We start from the raw sequence: 20,281 nt of genomic DNA on the forward strand, positions 1-20,281 counted from the left end.
ATATTGCTGAACTGTTTTATAATATAACAAGATTAACAAGTTAAATTTCCTTTTGCTCCATTTCGTATTTGCGCCATTGGATTTGTTTTCATTTTCAATTTTCAATTCAAACTTCAAACTCGTCCCGTCGTGACAAGTCAGCTAAATGTCATTGTCAATTGCATTGTCACTATAAATAAAGCATAGTTCACACAGACACAGTCTCATCGACAATTGTACGTTGAGACCAAATTGAGAGATAATTGACGCGTTGTTGTGACGTCTTATTATTCGGCTTTAACTGCTATAATATTTAAATAGTTTAGATTTGGTTTAGATCCATTTAGATTAATGAAGGAATTTAAATTTGATTTAAATGGACCAAAATCTACAGTGCAACTCCGTACAACGAAACGTGTACATTCATTTCGTTCATTGCGTCATTAATTTTTTTTGTGTTGGTGCCACTGACTGCCATTTTCATTGTATGTACGTTCACGCAGTGGCGGATTTGCAGTCTTTGCCGCCCTAGGCTCAGACCCTGTCGCCGCCCCTTCAGCATCACACCCATCATATTGACTACATTTAGGTCAGGTAAAGAAAAGGTATAGAGGGAAATGCTTGGGACACATTTTTAACTTAGTAACTTTGTTTGGACTCGTTAGGAGGTGAAAATATCAAAAATCCCCGGCCGTAGCCCTTGAGCGGGGGTAGGGGGGTTTGATTTGAAGGTTCCATTTTCGGTTTTTCGCTTATAATATTTTAGAAACTATGCGTCGTTGTGACATGATCATTATACAAAATGAAAGCTGATTAAATGTGCTACAAGTTTTATACAGTCGAGTTTATCGATAGGTATCTTGTTTAGTTTTTGAGATAGCCGCTCTTGAATGTCTATAATTTTGCATTAAATTTCCATCAATAATATTCACGGTGCTCACGAGGAAAGGAACCCGAAAGATTTTAACAGTGTAGCAGATCTGCGAAATCGACTCCACACTCGCGGCTTCGCGCCGCGATTCCCGCACGAGTGTGGAGGGCCCTATACAAGCCCCCCTCCAGACCAGACTATTGTGCGTGAATCGCGGCGCGACTTCGCCGAGCGAACACATCGCGACGTTGACGTATGACTCCACACTCGCAAACTTCTCGGTGATTTCGCAGTTTAGTTCGGGCCAAGATGGCTGAAAAGCATCAGCTGATCGAGTTTAACCGTCATTTATCTAAGGCATCATACTTGCTGTAGCTATTTTTCCATTTTGTTTTGTTGTAAAACCGTAAAATATAGCCGCTATATATAATAGAATTAATATTTATCTTGCAACTGATGAGCCAAAATAGTGTGTATTGTGGAGTCTTGCAAGTTCGCGCTTCGCGCCTCCTTTGACGCTGGCCGAAAAACCGACAAAAAACGGGGAACAAGGCGCGAAGGCGTGAACAATCTGTGAAATCGACGCCACACAAGCGTTCGCGGCTTCGCGCCGCGATTCGCCTACAACTGTAGGGGCCCTCAAGATATCGAAAAACTGTACTAAATAAAACTTGTAGCAAATTTAATCAGCTTTCATTTTGTACAATGATCAGTCGTTAGAACGCATAGTTTCCGAGATATAAGCGAAAAACCGAAAAATAGGACCTTCAAACCTCCCTCTTCCCCCGGCTCAAGGGCTACGGCCGGGGACTTTTGATATGTTCACCTCCTAACTAGTTCAAACAAAGTTACGAAGTCAAAAATTGTGTTCCAAGCATTTCCCTCTATACCTTTTGACGTGAAACGTCTTTAAAAACCCGTAGTAGAGGTGCCGGACCAAAAACCAAGTGTAACGAAAAGTGTTATGGCGCGGTGGCTTATATCTCTGTAACTGTAATACCTATATGTATAGTTATAACATCAGTGTATAGAGGAAAGTAGCCATTACTCGGAAATGCATGTTCAGCTGACATAGATGGCGCTGATTCTACGCTAGAAACGACGCAATAGGAGCTAAAATGACCCCTATTTTCAGTGTTCATTTAGTAATTACTCATCAGCCCATTAACCGATTTCGGTAAAATTGGAGTCATTTGATAGGTCTTATTCCATTTTAACGAAATAGGAGAAAAATAAAACACGCGAAATTATAATAAGCTGCAAAAAGGTAAAAGAGTGACAGTTTTTACAGAAATTTTATCACTGCTCTTGTTTGAGGCCACTGTGTGCGAAAATTGACGCAAATTATCTGAAGTAGTAAGATAATGCAAATACGGTTCTTTACATACCACTTTTACTCTAGTGAAACCTGTTAATCTCCTCAAATAGTTCATTAGAATCTATGGCGGCGCGGCGGCGCGAGTTAGTAAGAACACGTAGAACGAACGTATGGCGGCTGCTTGACAATCTCAATTTCCTATTCCTAATTACTATCTTAGTTGAGTACTTTCTGCTGTATGGGTCAAACAAATTTTAGAAAAGGTCACTTCTGTGGACAATACATTAAAAGGTAACGACTCTGGTACGTTTATATCCCGTTTTTCTCATTTGAGTCTCAAGAACTGAAAACATGTATTCCGCCTGTAAAGGTGCTGCGTAAAAAAATGATTTTAGATTCCCTTAAATTTGCGATGTCTACAGGAAAGACGCGAACGAGATTGCTATAAAACGTGTATTACCCGTATAAAATATCTATTCTCGTAATTTTTGTGTGTAATTTACAAAAAAAGTTACCTAATTATTACATTCACTACTCCAAAATGAATTGATCATTTATAATTAAACAGGTGTGACGCTTCGCCCGACCTTCAAGTGTGAAGGGCGCCTGCGGCGCCCTGTATGTACGCGCGCGCTGAATGTCGGGCTTCGCCCGAACTTTAAGTGTGAAGGGTGCCGCGGGCGCCCTGTATGTAAGAGCGCCCGAAGCGCGCTGAATGTCGGGCTTCGCCCGACCTTTAAGTGTGAACGGCGCCGCAGGCGCCCTGTACGAAAGAGCGCGTGAAGCGCGCTGAATGTCGGGCTTCGCCCGACCTTTAAGTGTGAAGGGTGCCGCATTCTTTAAGTGTGACTAATAATGTTCATGTGCCAGCGGCACTCGGTCGGCCTTCGGCCTTCGCACTTATACTATTGTTCTGTGTTTAAGCACGTATCCTGGATGCTTCGGGCCTTCGGCCCTACACAGAGCTCGGCCTTCGGCTTTCTCATTAGCTATCCACACCAACGTTTCACGTCAACCATTGCGGCTGTATCCCTGACACAGCCTCTCTCAATTTTTTTGAGAATTCGTTGCCTGGGCTATAATTTTGTTATTTCTCAGCGATTTTTTTGTCACAATTTGCCGCCCTAGGCACGTGCCTACTGTACTGTGCCTTAAGCTTTGGATTCCTCCGAAAACGGTGCCGTCATATTACGGCCGCTATATAGCGTTGACTGACGTCACTAGAACGTTGTCTATGTAAACAAGATGGCGCGGTTTCCTAGACGGCGTTACGTTACGTTGGTTGTCAACGTAACGTAAGATGACGGCCGTCATGACGGTGTCGATAGTTTCGTGAACGTTTTATTAGATAGCGGTGACGCCATTTTGAATAAATGACACGAGATTTGAATAAATGATTCCGTACTACGATTATTTTCCTCTTCTGATGATATTTCATCCTCCAAGTAAATTATAGATGATCAAGCAAATCTTGTCAGTAGGAAAAGGCGCGAAATTCAAATTTTCTATGGGACGTTATCCCATCGCGCCTACATTTTTCAAATTTGCCGCTTTGACCTTGGTGGATGACGGTGTGTTATGACGCCGTGGTACTTTCCACATGTCGCCACCGTAAAGACGGCCGTCTTTTGCGGCCGCTATATGACGGCCGTCATATGACGGCACCGTTTTCGGAGGAATCCAAAGCTTTATGGGAAATCCGCCACTGCGTTCACGTCGTTCATGTTCCTCAACATTCATTGAACTCATTCATTCGTTCGTCGCGTCACGCGTCAATGCCGTATGCCGTCAATCGCCGTCAATCGCGTCTGTGAGTTGTCCTATGTGCGAGTGAGTGAAATGAACATTGTAAAATGCGATGGATTGCCGTCGTTCAGTGTCAAATAAAATAAATATGTCACGTTAAGTCTAATCAAAATTATCCAAGTGTTTTATCTAATTTTATGCGCTTCTGTTAAAATAATGACTTCGCGTTTCTGTGTATATTTGGTATTATGAAGTGACAAAGAAAAAATACAGTGTTCCGAATTGTGCCACAAAAAGAATGTTGTGAACACTAGAACAGTGAAAATGAAGTGGTATTTCGTGAAATATCTCGTTGAAATTAAAAACAAAAGATAAGTGCTAAACGGATGGACGATGGATGATGAAGAAGCGGACTTGCGTGAACAGATATTCCATAATAATGTCAGGGAACAGATAGTGAGTTCATGTATTCTTCAAAACAATGAGCTTTCACGTCACGTAATTTAGAAAAAAAAAAATCAAATCTGTCCCTTTTTGTTGTAGATATTCCTGTTACTGTTTATCCTGCTTTACCTGTTCTCGTTTATGCTGATCGAGAAGTTCCGTCGCCGAGACCATGAGGACTTCCTGTCAGCCGACGAGGATGAGGTTAAAGTGTACCGCATTAGTCTATGGCTGTGCACATTCGCACTGGCCGTTTCCCTGGGGTCGCTACTTCTGCTGCCTGTGTCTATAGTCAGCAACGAGGTGCTCATACTGTACCCAAAAAGTTATTATGTGAAATGGCTGAACAGTTCTTTAATACAAGGTGAGTGGACATTGAATAATACTAATGTAAGTAGTACACTCTAATATCTAGCAGCATTATGTATTTAGAAAAGTTACTAGGTGCTAAGTAGCAACTGCTGCTCAAAAGATCCATAAACCCACATTTACTTGGCTTTTCTCAAAACCATAATGTTGGGTTGGGTCTCACATACGTAATGGGATAGGCCAATGAAACCAAAATCCATTATAAATTTCAAACTTAGCTTGTGTTCAGGACTTGAGGTGTTCAAAAAATAATGTGCTTGCCTAGTAACTCATTAGCAACAAATTTACTTATTTGGCTACAATTAACAGTAGGTACTTAAGTGTGTATGCTGGCTGCTTATGAGTTAAAATTTAAGCTATCGGCCTGATTACAAACTGAAAAACTCTCGAAACATTATTAAATCTTGGCATTACATTGACACATAGAGTCTGTGCGGAAAGAAAAGAGTCGTAACATGTATGGGATCCAATACATTCTACGACTTCTCTTTCCGCACATACTCTAGTAACTAGTAACATAGTTAATTATCTATTCTGGTTACTGACCTTGTTGCAACAATTGTCTTGCTGATGTAAACTTGGCACAGTTTACAACACAACCCTCATTTTTAATGCTATTGCCATTCATCAAACCCAAAAGCTTATGAATTTTAGTCATTAAAAAACAATGAGAATTGGGTTAAGGTGTGTACTTTGTATAGTGGCATTGAGAATTAGTTTGATGGTGAAAATATTGGAAACGTTTTTCACGGCTCCTTTCTACACAATGGGCCAGCACTGGCCACTCCAAGGGACGCATTTATGCGTTAGTGGGAGCAAGTGATATTGCTATCTCATTCTACCGCATGGCTGCATCCCTTGGAGTGGCCGGCGCTGGCCCATCATGTAGAGGAGCCATCACACAGATCTAGATATTTTTGCTTTCATCCCACACAATAATTACCATTTTTTTGGACCAGTAGTTTCACTGATTTTGCCTTTTGGGGACTATTTTCAGCTTGTACCATACAAACCAAGTAATTTTAATAATAATGATGCAATAGCAAGCAATTTTATTGATGTTGAGTATCTCTATTTTCGTCATATATATCAGTGAGCATATGTGAGCTGAAACACTGAAAGATTTGGATACACAATATCTATTTTGTGGTGTCAAAATCACTTGGTGGATTGCTATGGGTAATAATCATGGAGCTGACAATATTTCTATTATGCTTAATAGAAATATTGTCAGCTCCATGATTATTACCCATAAAATATAAACATATGGCCTGCCATATGTTTATATTTTATGGGTAGTAATCATAGTGGGAAGACCCCTGGGTCTTCACACTATGAGGCTCAAAAACCCAAATTCCATACAGTCTGCCCATAGGAAGAAAGCCTTAGAACACTATCCGAGCGCTAAAAACATTGGAGACCCCCCCCCCCCTGGTATTAACTATCTCCAGTTTCATTATAATGTCTAAACTGTAATCTCTTTTGTTACAGGTCTATGGAACCATGTATTCCTCTTCTCAAACCTCTCGCTCTTCGTATTCCTACCGTTCGCCTACCTCTTCTCCGAGTCCTCTGGGTTCCCCGGCTACAGAGGCCTAAGAGGGCGCGTGTATGAAACCTTTTTGGTGCTTGCGTTACTTGGAGTCGGCATGCTGGGGTTAGCGTACGTCATATCAGCGTGGCTGGAGGGGGACCGGTCCAGTATTGATGCTTTGCTTAGTGAGTATTTTACGTTAGTTTTGTATTTTTATTTTGGTACAGTACAGCACACAGGATTATTATCCCATTTAGGGTCCTAGCTAAATTGGTTGTTTCATACTTACGCTATGGAAGTTCCAATTTAGGGTTCTAGCCCTAAATGGCGTAACAATCGCGGAGCGTGATGGTACCTGTCCACCTAACATACGGTGACGAGACATGACTGGACGCTCATAAAATACGAGTGGCACATAGAGCCATACTCAGCATTAAACTTCATGATCCAGTGAGCAATGTCTTGATCAAACGCCGATAAAATGGAATTGGGCGGGACATGTTGCCAGACAGAGTGATGGCAGGTGGACCAAAATGTCCGTGGCTACATAGCCACGTGTGTGACACACACGTGTGTCATAATATTTTAACAAGTATGTAAATATGAGCTTAACACATCCTTCAAACAGCAAATAATTGCATTCGATATATTTATTGCCGTAACACCAGGTCTAGCCAGTCTGACGGCATTCCGCAAGATACCTATTCAAGCTAGCGTAGGATTCAGGGATTGTATATTCTAAACTAATGCGTGGGTACATTTTGTAGGGCACGTCTCGCAGGATATAAGGAATAAGAGCGTTCATATTGTACGATTCGATATCGGACTACAAAGAAGGAAAAAGAAAAAAAGTGCCTTTTTCTATTTTTTAATGTTTGTTTGTTGTTCAAAAGAAAACGTTAATGCAAAAAATAAAAGAACTTGATCCCATAGGGCATTTTCTAGCAGCTGTCTGTCTCCGAAGGTCATCCGATTCCGATATCGAATCGATAACGCTCTGGTTCACCGATGGTCAGTTGACGTTGAGTCTTGCTGTTAGCACGGCAGACGGCATTATGGAACCCTTTGTTCATAAAGTGTTATTCAATGGAAATTGCTAACTATGTAAACAAACCGCCATACTGAAATTGTCTCTGAATGTCAATTTACTAGTGACTTTTGTTTACATAATTAGCAAGTTCCATAGAATGATACTTTACCTATAAATGTTGATAAAGCCCATAAACCGGTATAAAACGTTCAGCGAGACTCGTCGTTCTTCACACACAATTAACCACGAATAATAGATGCCGCCTCACAGCAGACAATTCCAAACGGAAAGATTGTTATGTTGATTGGGCGCAAACGCATTATGTTTGACTGCTCGCGTGCGACCGCTATGTGCTTTTCTAGTAATGTACTCGGTTATGAGTTAAATTTTCGGTACTGTCCAGTTCAGATCAAAACCCAGTGACAGTGACAACAATATGATCGTCGAGCTGATTTGATGATGGAAGACGACGATGGCTATAGGAACTAGGTGATAAAACAACAACTTCGTTGAGTTTGAGGTCGTTAGGATAGTCTCGATGAGTATACACGATTGTTGAAAGAAAAGTACAAACCCTGGATAAAAGCTTGATTAAAAAATGAAATTTCAACATTTTGCAAATCAAAATTGAATTTTGCAAATGTGAATAACTGTTTTGTCCGCCCATATGTACACGACACAGCTGGCCTGCCTCATAAATAAAACCTAACAAGTCTAGTCTAAGCGAAGTCGTAGTACAGTCAGCAGCAGAAGTTGCTAAGCGGGCGAGGTGTTCAAAATGATCTTGACGCGACGTTATTGCTAAGAGAATAAGAGCGTGTCAAGGTCATTTTGAACACCTCGTCCGCTTAGCAACTTCTGCTGCTGACTGTACCAAACTGCGCTTAACTTAATATTCAACACTTGTGCACTATGTCACTATTTGTATGGCAAACTTTATAATTGCTTTGTCTCTGAAACAAAGGAAATATTTATACCTACAGCCTTCAAAGTTTATGCGAATTTGCCGTAATATAACATTTTGATGTTGGTTTAGTTTTTGCTTTCGGTTGGATTTATAAAATAAATTGTTCTCCATTGCATAAGGGTGGAAATAAAGAGTTATATCCTTCGATAAAGACAGCAAAAATATTGCTTCCTGGAAACAACGCGATTTTAACTAGAGATGAAATGGTAATAAACTTAGTTTCAGTCTCTATTTCAGTTGGTAATATTTTTTTTAAAACGACCAATAAACTAATTTCTGTACGAAAGAAAACAATACTTGTATTTAAGTAAATGAAAGCTAAATATAGCCACATGATAAGAAAATAGATAACATCCATGTTCTACATATTAAATTTAATTCGCATCCTATGTTCGCGACATATGTAGTTGAAATCTTAAAATCGGGTAAGTAATAGAACGTATACAAACCTATAATATATTGCTCAGAATGTATAAATTCAATTAGTATAAAATTGAATGGCATAACGTGCAGTAAGTATAACATGCGATACGTATAACATTGAATTCTATAATTTTATAATGTATAATGAACTTTACATATAATATCGTTTATAATAAGTATAAAAAGGTATAACGTTGAAATAATATAATATACTAAACCAATACCACACAACCTTTTATTTTTCAGGGGGGGGGGAGTTACAGTTCTAACCTAACCTAATTTCTGGTAGCAGTTTCTTTCTCTGAGGGGTCACAGTTCTAACCTAACCTACTTTTCTGGTAGCAGTTTCTTTTTCTCCGGAGTCACAGTTCTAACCTAACCTAACCTACTTTTCTGGTAGCAGTTTCTTTTTCTGGGGAGTCACAGTTCTAACCTAACCTACTTTTCTGGTAGCAGTTACTTTTTCTGGGGAGTCACAGTTCTAACCTAACCTACTTTTCTGACAGTAATTAGTTTCGATGACCTCTGAAATACTGAGCTATCCAAATTATTTTACTGATGCTTTGTTCATATACTTATATGAGATATTAGTCATTATTTTAATTTATATGCATAATGAATGTTATATTAAATGTAATTAGTTTATATGTATGTTATACCAAACGGCGGTATGTATATTGTATGTTATATTATTTTTATGTTATACTTATTGAAAATATAGATTTAGTGCATTATACATAAGATTAGTATACGTTTTGAACGTTTGTAAACTGAAATTATACCAAAAGTGCGTATTCATTATGATACGCACCCCTTAAAATCATATGTAAATAATGAGACTTACCTGTAGGTAAAAAATAAATACGTAGTATACATTTGGACAATTCGTCTTGCGAACCTTATCTAATTTGTGTAAATTTGCGTGCTATCATACATTTAAATGTTAGATATACGAGTATGTATGTTGAGAGGTATTTGCGTTGGATTTGTACTATAATCAATCACAGTTTGCTGAACCCTGAAGTCTTTTCCTTATGTAGTATTTTCCGGATTCCTGTAGGTACCTATAATAAAATAACCGGTATTATTTTGTCTATTATTTCACTTTACAATCTCCGACGTCCCGACGACTATCGCAGACTATTTTAATTTTTTTACCGTTTATCGCTTTCATTGCGGCTCCAAAATAACTCGGTTCGACATTCGACAAGCGAATGTCATTATATCGGTCATTGTCCCTGTTACCGCGTCTTCTTGTCTTTATGTATAGTGCAGAAACGTCAGCACCACACAAATACAAATACAATTTAAAAATAAATAAATGCTAAGACAGTAATGGCTACAAACCTTTGGTACATACAGTATACACAATTGTATGCCGGGGTGCTAAACTAATCGTTTTGCTGACGGACCGCATCAGTGCGATAAACGAGTAAAGTTTGTAAAGAAGTTTGAACTATTATTTAACAAGTTGCTGAGTTACTTTTCTTTCCGGCATTCCACCATTATTATTAAAAAAAACTCGTCATCTAAAGTAAATTTAGTGTTTTTAATGAACATTGCATCTTGATTTGACGATTTTTTTTGTTCGCAGATCTATGGACTTATCTACCATTCTTGTACTCCTGCGTGTCTTTCGTCGGTGTTATGATGCTACTGGGTGAGTACACTTTGATTTATCTGCTTTGAAATTTGTAAAATACTATAAAATTTGGTAACACACCAAATTTCGCACATAGTCAATGATACAAATACAAGGTAAAATCTCAAAACTTATGAATCTGTTTTTCTGTGCCATATAACGGGCGCTGGGGTCTGAAACCTATTTATTTTTGCGAAGGAAGGGATATCTACTATAGTTACATATATGACAACATACTCAATTTTAAAATTAATTATAGCAAAATATCATAGATTTCTTAGCCTCACCAGCATTACTCTAAAATCTCTTCATTTATTAACCTTTTCGACGCCGTGTCAAACACAAAAGCTGTCACGCTGACGCCACGTCACCGGAGTGTCAAAACTGAAATTGAACTTTATGCATATGCACGTAGGTCTATGTTGCTCGTAGGTGATATGTGACCGATTAATCGGTCTTTGGCGTTGAACCTACGGTGCGGATATATCGGTCATTGGCGTCCAAAAGGTTAAGCTTAAGCTTACCTCTTTGTAACAAAGTAAATTATAGTATTCGCACTCTTCGCTAACGTAACACTTTCTATTTGCATATCGTGGCTGCTTTTAAGAAAGCCTCAATCTTTTATTTAACTGATGAAAGTTAGAAATTATAAGCAGTCAATATTCAAAAACTCACCACCATCGAATATTGATGTTTGGCTGGACGGAAATCTTAAGCCATTTTTAATGAGGTCACCGCTGCGTATGTGCGTATTGTTGATAAAGTTCAATTCATTTTCCTTTTGCTGTCTTACTGTGATAAAGTAATATAATATTGCTGGGCGAAAATACATATAAGTAAGGTAAAGCTGTACAATGGCGTTCAAAGGATTAACAAGAGAAACACAGAGTAAAACCTATTGTAAAATAAACATGTCTCCAAGTCTCCACTAATCGATATGTTCCACAATACTTCCAATGTGTGAAAGTTGCTTATATGTATGTAAACTGTCTATACGTGCCTACTTTAGGTTGTGTATGAGTAATAAAATATCTTTTTCTACTCCAGCACTTAAATGTGTCAATTAAATGACTGACAGTGATATCTAAAGCAATGTCATTTGAATGATTTGTCTATAGGCTCATAAGATGACTGCTAGCAGTCATCTTATGAGTATAATACAACTGCTTTATTTTTTTTAAAGATACAATTTCCGATCATCTTGATTGAAAGAGGTATGTTTTCATTTACAATAATAACTCTTTTTTTTTTTAATAATAACTCAATTTTTTTTAAATAATAACTCTTTTTTTTTTTTAATAATAACTCTTTTTTTTTAATAATAACTCTTTTTTTTTTTTGCTGCAGCTGTCATAGAAAAAGTAATGTATGCAACAGCTCATAATTGGTTCTTAAAATTCTCGGGTCTTTTTTTACAAAACTCGACTACGTCTCGTTTTGTAACTTCGACCCTTGAATTTTAAGAACCCTTATTATATCACTGTTGCATAAACTACTATTACAGCGCGCGTCATGTATCCTAAAATGCTAGTATTTATCTCGCGCGACGTTTCATTTCATTTATTCACATGTCATAGGGTCGATAAATTTAATCGCGATTCGTGGGTCAGTGTGACACTGTCACTGTGCCGGCGCATGGCGACACGTTGACCCTGATTTTGGATGTCGATGACCGCGTTTGGGTTGCAATTTATTTTGCTAACTGTACTGTTGCCGGCGCTAAAATCGAGGCGAATGTGGTGTCCATTTTGACTATCAATTTACAATTATAGACTAATTTCTTTACTTGTATATTTGTCGTGCATTTATATTTATTACCGGAACCGATACGCCTTAAAATTGAACACCTTTATCGTTATCTACTTAATTAACGATAGCTTAATAACATTGTCAAAAGGTAATTACCTCGATATGAGGATCCTGTGCAAATTAGGCAATGTATTTAAATAAAAAATATGCATACGAACACAAGTCAAATAATTTATTAACATTAGTCATTAATTAATAAAAGTAATAAAAATACTAAATTTTATCTAATAAAAAATAACTATCTTCTGAATTCTTTCATGTGAAAATGTTTTTAATAGGTCAATTTTATTTAGGTTTTAAACATAATTAAATTAAATATAATTAAATAGACCGTTTTGAGTATCTTTAGGTACTTTTCGAAAAAAATGTGGTAGTACATACGTATAAAGCCATTCACATTATTAAGTGAGATAGCATCTGGGGGCACGGTAGTGCCCCCGCCAAGACGAGCAAAGCGAAGCGCAAGGGCACTACCTACCTTTTTTCGAAGCGCTTCGTCGTTTTTTGAACCCTCTTAACTTGGGTTTGGATTATACCAGATAAACAAAACAATCGGGATATGATGTCAATAGTGGACTTATTAAGCATAAAAATTTTCAATTGCATAGCTCTTATACTTTGGATTTTATTAATATCTAAAAAACCCCGATTTCGTCACTGACTCATTCACTCACTGTTGATCATCAAAACCTCTAGGGTACTTCCTGAAGTCCTAGGAAGCTGAAATTTGGTATGTGAGATAGTATTAGTCCACAAGGAACAAAATAATTCGAAAGCTTGAAATTTTTAGCCCCTAAGAGGGTGCAAAGGGGGGTGGAATTTTGTATGGGAAATCGATAACCGCGGAACCGATTTCGTTGAAATTTGGTATGTAGATAGTTATTGTTATGGGGAAGGATATAAAACAGTTCCAACCCCAAAATCACCCCGTAAGGGTGAAAAGGGGTGGAAAAAGGCGTTAGGGGAAAAAGGGGGTTGAAGTTTGTATAGGGAATCAGTAAAAAAGCAGATTGTATATAAAAGATACCCCCCAAGCACGTATTTCAGGATTTTTAATAGTAAATCATCCGCAATCCTTTAAATCGGAAGATTGTCATAAGCGACTTACAAAAAGATGTGAAATCCCACCAAAAACATTTTCATGTAAAATGTTGCCAAGACGAAACCATAAGGCTCGCACTGACAAAAAGTTATCAGATATCTTGTAGAGCCAAGCTTCTAACTCTACAGGCCCTACCTTCACAGACTCTACACCTTAGTCAAAATATGTGGCTTGGCCGTTTCATTACAAGAACTATTTTATAATAAAAAATAATGAATAGTGAATACATTTTTCACCTTACGCCCATGTCACGAAACGGCCATGCCACATATTTTGACTAAGGTGTAGAGTCTGTGAAGGTAGGGCCTGTAGAGTTAGAAGCTTGGCTCTACAAGATATCTGATAATTTTTTGTCAGTGCGAGCCTTATGGTTTTGTCTTGGCAACATTTTACATGAAAATGTTTTTGGTGGGATATTATATTCTTGCGATAGTTCGTATTGGAAATAAATAGATTCATGTTTATGTAGAACAATGCCGAACCTTAAAGACCCAAACCTTGAAGGCTAAAATAACCTTTCCTTTCTTACTACAGAACATTCCTTAGCCTTAACGGTTAACGGCCTATCTCCAAACAAAATTACTGATCATCATCTTCTTCCTCCTGTTTACCTTCCTTCTTCTCCAAGAAGTACTGCACCAGTTCCTCATGCTGCGGGAACTTCTCTCTCAGCTCTACCAGGCATTCCTCCAGTTTGTCTGTCTCTTCTAACTCTTTGTGGGCTTTAGCGGTGTAGAGACGCGCCTTGAAACTGTTCTCGTTCAGCTTCAGGGCCCATTCGCAGTCTTTGAATACCTTTGAACAAAAGTCATGATTAGTGTACACGTAGTTAGGTAACACGCAACTTCAGAGCATAATATATCGAAATAACTTCGTTTCGTTTATGTAAATATGTAGTTATAACGACAAAATGCGCGAGTTTTTCGCTAAATTGGTAAACAATTTACGCTGTTGGCACCAGGGGCTTACCTACATGTTTGACACCCCCTATTTATCGATCTAAGTAAGCTATCTATTTTATGTGTCAGGTGTAATAACGCCCTCTTCGCCATTTCGCTGCGCCCCGCCCCAAAGATTGGGAATCAGGGTACCTTGAGTCACAATAGCTACGAAGTCAGTTTACAAACTTAAAGAATCCTAAAAAATTACTAGGTGCTAATCTCTCTACATTGACAAGAGACTCAGGTGTCAACCGTACCGATATACTTGCCAATTTAAGACTCTATTTTATTACCGTGAAGAATTAACTGGTCAACCGTTGTACCTATTCCTCGACTGTACATCACCTAAGTTTTTCCTAGGGATTTGGTGCTAACGTGCGTGACTGGTCTCATACTTAATAAATTAATCTGTTTTTTGTCTAGTATGTTCCGCTGGTCGTGATTATTTTTTATCGTTATCATGACAACGATTGCTTCATAGACGCAACTGCGAGAAAGTTACAAAATGTTAGGATAATAAGAATAGTAAATTAAATTACGCACACTTAGGTATCATATATGTACATACTATAGTAGTATTGATCTATTAAAGTGTTGTAACACGTTCGAGCATTCATTGGTCTAAATATATTATAATGTCAATGTGAACATAATTATAATTATATTCGGTCCGAAGTTCAATTGCCTAACAGATCGACCTATAAAATGTGTAGTACTCAGCCAAAGGGTCCGTTAACAAAAGGGCGCTTTTTCGTAAAGATGCAATTAGAAATCGTCTTTATCTACACTTAATACAGTTGTAACTTTCGTCTGAAAACGTCACAAATAGTAGAAACTGTCGGTGACTGACACACAAACACTAGATAGTGAAGAAATAGTATTCAATGCGGCTTCTAACCTACCACAACCGCTTGCATCTAGTAAATGCTAATAATGACTTTACATTTGTTTATCTCGAAGAAAGTCGGACGAGGCATAATATTTACTACTTACAGGAACTACACTTTAGTAGGTATGTATTTCCTGTAGTAAATACTTATTTCCTTTATTCATTAGTTAAATTGGGCAACCGCTAATTTTGTAATTAGGTAGGATAGACCTATTATCATAAATCGATCGATCCTCTATTTTCATGTCACTTAGAAAGTTGCTTTTGACCTTCAAATAAAAATATTGACGCATTGGTTATCTTATGCATAATTTAGTAGACTTATTACTTAGCTAAGTACTCAGTTGATTACGGGTGACAGGTGACGGTTTTAATCCACTTTACCTTCTGGAAGTTTCTAAGTTTGATATTGTAGAGGTACATATTGTACGACTTAGAAGTGATCTTGACCCCTAATTAAAATTACATAGACGGAGTCATATTTTTGTAGATTTTACATCGTAGATTAGGCTAAGGTGTTGTGGCTTTGTTGGATAGCGACATCATTAGCATGACTACAGATGTGCAAGTTGCGGAAAGTTTCCAAAAACTTTAATACCATCTCGGAAATTTCGTGAATTTTTCACAAGAAATAGTTTTCAATTTTGTTGCCGTTTGCAATGTTGTTTTATTCCGAAATAATTCCAGGTGGAAACTCAATTTAAAAAAGAAAATCCGACGTCACTTGATTAAAGCACTACCGATGAATTGTTTTATTTTGTTTGCAATTTGCTGCGATTGGACTGGCCGTACTCTTGTCATTTGTCCTTCGATAGGACAATGCCTTCTCTCTCTAATTCTCTTTGACTGATCGTGTCGTAGGTACCTTTGTCTTAAGCTGCCCACCTTATCTGATCACAAGTCGTTAGAGTGTCATTACTTACCTTTTTAATGTACCCCAGCCTTAGCCGTAACTTGTCTAACTAAGATAAAGTTTTCCCTTGTAAGATCACCTTTGAACGCCTTCATTGCTCGAGCCTTCAGTCTGTTTATACCCTAGGTAGATAGATAATCAGTCTTTATTTACCTTTTGAAAGTTCCCAAGCTTGATATTAGTAAGCGCGCGGTCACAATACAGCATAGGGTTGTCTCTAACTTGCTCCAAAGCCCGATTGTAGCAAGATAGGGCTTTCTCGTACTCTCCTCGGTTGAAAGCCTTTACGGCTTGAGTCTTGAGGGTATCGGCGCGTTCGCGGCGTACTTTTCTGTCTTGGAAACGCATCTCTGCATCCTTGCTCACTTCTGCCATCCATGCGTCTTTGTCCATTTCACCCTGAAAGAAAGAGAATGGATTAAGATCTTTAACGTCACAAACCGAAAATGACATAGTTGATGACGTTTCCATGCAGTGGAATAGCATTTAATTAATTGCCTAATAGACTGCTTATTTGAAGAAAATGTCTACAGCGCTTGGAAACTAACTAGCCCTTTATAACTTTTAAAGACAAATAAGCCTGTACTTCACCACGGCTTGTCCTGCTTGTCCAGAGGTATTTTAGATGACATGTAAATATTGTAAATAATATGTGCTACATTCGAGTGTACCTACTTATGAATTTATCATACATTTCACAAAACACTAAATGCATTGCTTCGTAAATACAAGATGTATTATTCAAGTCAACAGAAAGTTGTGCCAAATGCCAATATGAATGGACGCAGTTGTTATGTTGCGAACAAGGTGGTTATTGATTTGGGTAGATTCTGTATTTAATTATAGATTGGGAATGTGGACAATACACGTGCTGATCTGTGTGTCATCATAGAAATGTCAAGCGTGCCTGTGATGAGTTGATATATGAGAGCGAGAATAATGTTACAATGATCGATATACAACAGTGCATTTTTATGTATCTATACAAGAATTACCTATATATAGCCGGTCAAACAACTTTGTCAGTAGAAAAAGACGCGAAATTCAAATTTTGTATGGGACAATAATGTCGATAACCCTTCGCGCCTACATTTTTTAAATTTACCTCTTTTCTCTACTGACGGAAATGGCTTGACAGACTATATGTATATAAAATATCTTTCATAAGGGAGTCTCGACTCGGCTAACTGTTGTTTTCTAAGCTTTTTTAGGTGACCTGGCAATCCTGACAGCTAACGAGACTGACTTAACCTACCATTGATAGCTTTTTCTCGTTGCAATATGTACTAAGTTTGGTTACTTAACTATGTCCACGATGTTGATGAATTAATGCTAAAATTGATTTAGTTCTGCTATCAAAGACTCCATAATTAGTACGATTTAGTGGCAAATAAAAAAAGATTAAACCTGTTCTCGGGGCTTTCCATACACGTTAGAATTCCCTAATGGGCAGACCAGTTAAAAGAAAGTTTTCTTAGGGATCATTTAGACGGCGCGCGAACTCGTATACGATTTTAGTTACATTGCGGACCATTGAGGCCATCAATTCAGCCAACCATTCAAATGACGCAATGTAATGAAACTTGCATGCGAGTTCTTGCACCGTCTAAAATGAGCCCTTAGATTGATTGCCTCTATCTATGGTGACATTACATGTCTTTCTAAGAATCCCTATCGTGATGAGGTCAGGATTCTTTGCTCATAATTAACGGGCGGCTATGTCAAACTTTGACAACATTATAACGTAATTTGCATCCATCCGTCTATTACTAATATGACATCACTAAGCTCCTAAGTTAGTATTATCGAGATATTTCGTGTTCATCAGAGCACATCGTATCGTATAATACGAGTACATTCGATCTGGCTAATTGAACACTAACAAAGAGTGTCTTGATATCAGATGCCCGAGATGCCTTTATAGATCTTGCGTAACGCTCGAAAATAGACCTCTCATAATAGTCTGTTCTGATCTTTAATGCAGCGCATCTTTCAACGTCTGCACACCTGTAATGTTATTAAATAATATATCAAGAATTTAACGTATGATAAGGTTTTAATCTTAACGTCGATTATGATAAGCAGTGCCAAGAATATTAAGCAATCTCAGAACCTAAACGTTGTAAGTCCTATAACGTTTAAAAGTATAACGGACGAATGGACTTCAATGTACAAAATTATGATGTCGTAATTTTGAACCTGCACCTGTGTCGAACATTAGCTTTGTTTAATTGTGTACTGCAAATAGATGGACGATAGTCGAGGGCGATCTGGTTGTTTATTTATGTACTTTGCACGTGCCAAATCGCTTTCACTAATAAATAACTTGGGTTATTCAATTGTTCGTGAAGGTTTATGACAGTCAGCAGTAGCTGAGGTGTTCAGAATTACTTTTCACGACTTTTTATTAAGAGAATAGACTGCGTTTCCACCAGAGCTGTGCGAGAAATGTGTTTGGTTAGAACAAATACTAGAGCTGCGCTGAGCGAGGATAGGTAAATGAAGTGATTCATTTGGAATACCTCACCCGCTTAGCTACTTCTGTTGTTCAAGAGACGACAAACAAAAATGTACTAAGCCAGTAGGTCCTCCAGGTCGATTCACACCGAATGTCTGTGAAAATATCGACACTGAAAACGGGTGTAGATAAGGGTAATTTTATGCGCACCTTTTTGAAAATATCGGTGGCTTTTTCTTCGAAAATTAAGAGGACTTATCTAAAAATTCTAAAGAGCAATTGTAACTTACATAATTCGGACCTATCGTTGGTTACCTATTCATATTTCTCTATAATATTTGTTACAATTGATTTAAAAATAACCAGTTTCATTGCTCGTGATTGTAGTAAATAAAATTCATGCATATTATTTACCTAATCTGTTGATGTATGTACAAATGCAGTGCATAAGGTGCATATTTTTAGCATCTAGAAATCGTCACGCTAAAACACATTTACTTTACGTCGTAAATAATCGTAAGTCACGAATAACCAGGGCTGCCAGATCGTAGAATTGGATACGAAATTCGTATAATGGAATTTTTTTCGTATACATCACGTATAGGTATAATTCGTATAGGGTCAATCGGTATAATTGTATACGAAAAAAAAACACCGATGTCAAACTACTGACAATACTTCAAAAAACAGTGTGTCGATACTGTTATACAATTTAATGGAACCGTACGTCAACGTCAGGGCTATAATTGCAAAAATCGAAGATTACAAGACGCCTTCATTGGAGTAAAAGAGAAAGACCCCCACAATTTGTAAATTTCGGTCTTCGCGGTAAGACCCCAATTTTTAAAATATCGATTTAATATTAAACGTTTTTTTTTTAATTGTGTTCTCGTATAATGCAATCGAATTTCGTATAATTGCAGGCACTGGATCGTATAATCAAAAAGTATGTACTGGCAGCCCTGCGAATAACTTTCCGTGTATGCAGATATTTTTAGAACTTTATACCACGCTTAGTGCATGCGTTTCTAAACAGCGTTTGTAATTAGTTATTTGTTATACAAGGGGGTAAAATTGCATCAGCATGTGGATAAAATGCAACATATAAGTTTCTGAAGTACCTAAAAAGAGAGCCTTTACGAGCTAGTGTGGTGAAAAATGACTTACCTATTTAATATAAAAGTCTTAAAATGAAGTACACGCGTGCTCGTGCTCATGTTTTTACTATGGACTTCTTAAAATAAATAAATAATAAAATATCACTCGATAAGTCTAAACTGGGCCTCAGTTATCTCCTTACCTACCTATGTTTGCATACAACCACTTCATAAACAACACACCTCATTCTCCATACTCCGGAACGCCTTTTTATTAATCACAGTACGATCACACTTGACCTTCATTTCCACGTCTTCATCAGCAATAACCTTCCCCTGAAGATACCGGTCGGCAAACGCGGCCGCAGCATCAGCTTTCGCCTTGTCTCCGCTCGCCATATCCTTCACTAGACCTGACACCTCCCCTATTCTCTTCACGAAATTGTTCCATTCTTCGTTTAACTCCATTTCCTTCTTATCTTTCAAGGCTGGATTCGATAATATGGTATTTAAACTCATGATTGAGGAATTGAAATGTATTTCTGTTTTTTTATAAATTCGTTGATAGCTCAATGTTGCTGACAAAACAGCGCTTGGCAACGGTTGTCAAGATAACTTTTTTATCGAAGAAAACTAGTGAAGTATGTTAAAAGGTTTTAGTAACCGGATCCGATTATTAATTTGCTAGCGAAAAGTCGATAATCGATAAGGTTATTATTATATTTACTGGTGATCAAACAATACAATAC

General features: G+C 37.7%; 2 protein-coding genes across 2 annotated transcripts in view; one reads left to right on the forward strand and one right to left on the reverse strand.

Moving 5' to 3' along the window:
• Nucleotides 1-4,006: 4,006 nt before the first annotated feature.
• The window catches only part of LOC134649407 (protein Lilipod), a 40,775-nt gene continuing 24,500 nt past the window's right edge, over nt 4,007-20,281 (forward strand). The window contains exons 1-4 of the mRNA XM_063504157.1: nt 4,007-4,370; nt 4,458-4,722; nt 6,219-6,446; nt 10,276-10,341. Of these exons, the coding sequence (XP_063360227.1) occupies nt 4,308-4,370; nt 4,458-4,722; nt 6,219-6,446; nt 10,276-10,341 (622 nt within the window). The 5' untranslated portion in view covers nt 4,007-4,307. The remainder of the gene's footprint in view (nt 4,371-4,457; nt 4,723-6,218; nt 6,447-10,275; nt 10,342-20,281) is intronic.
• On the reverse strand, nt 13,778-20,084 carry LOC134649816 (tetratricopeptide repeat protein 12-like). Its single transcript, XM_063504644.1, has 3 exons — nt 19,776-20,084; nt 16,131-16,376; nt 13,778-14,029 (listed from the first exon to the last, which is right to left on the reverse strand). The coding sequence occupies exons 1-3, from the start codon at nt 20,049-20,051 to the stop codon at nt 13,814-13,816; spliced, it is 738 nt and encodes a 245-aa protein (XP_063360714.1). The 5' UTR covers nt 20,052-20,084; the 3' UTR covers nt 13,778-13,813.

Source organism: Cydia amplana, chromosome 7 (genome assembly GCF_948474715.1).
Source record: "Cydia amplana chromosome 7, ilCydAmpl1.1, whole genome shotgun sequence".
In the NCBI taxonomy this organism is placed as follows: Eukaryota; Metazoa; Arthropoda; class Insecta; order Lepidoptera; family Tortricidae; genus Cydia; species Cydia amplana.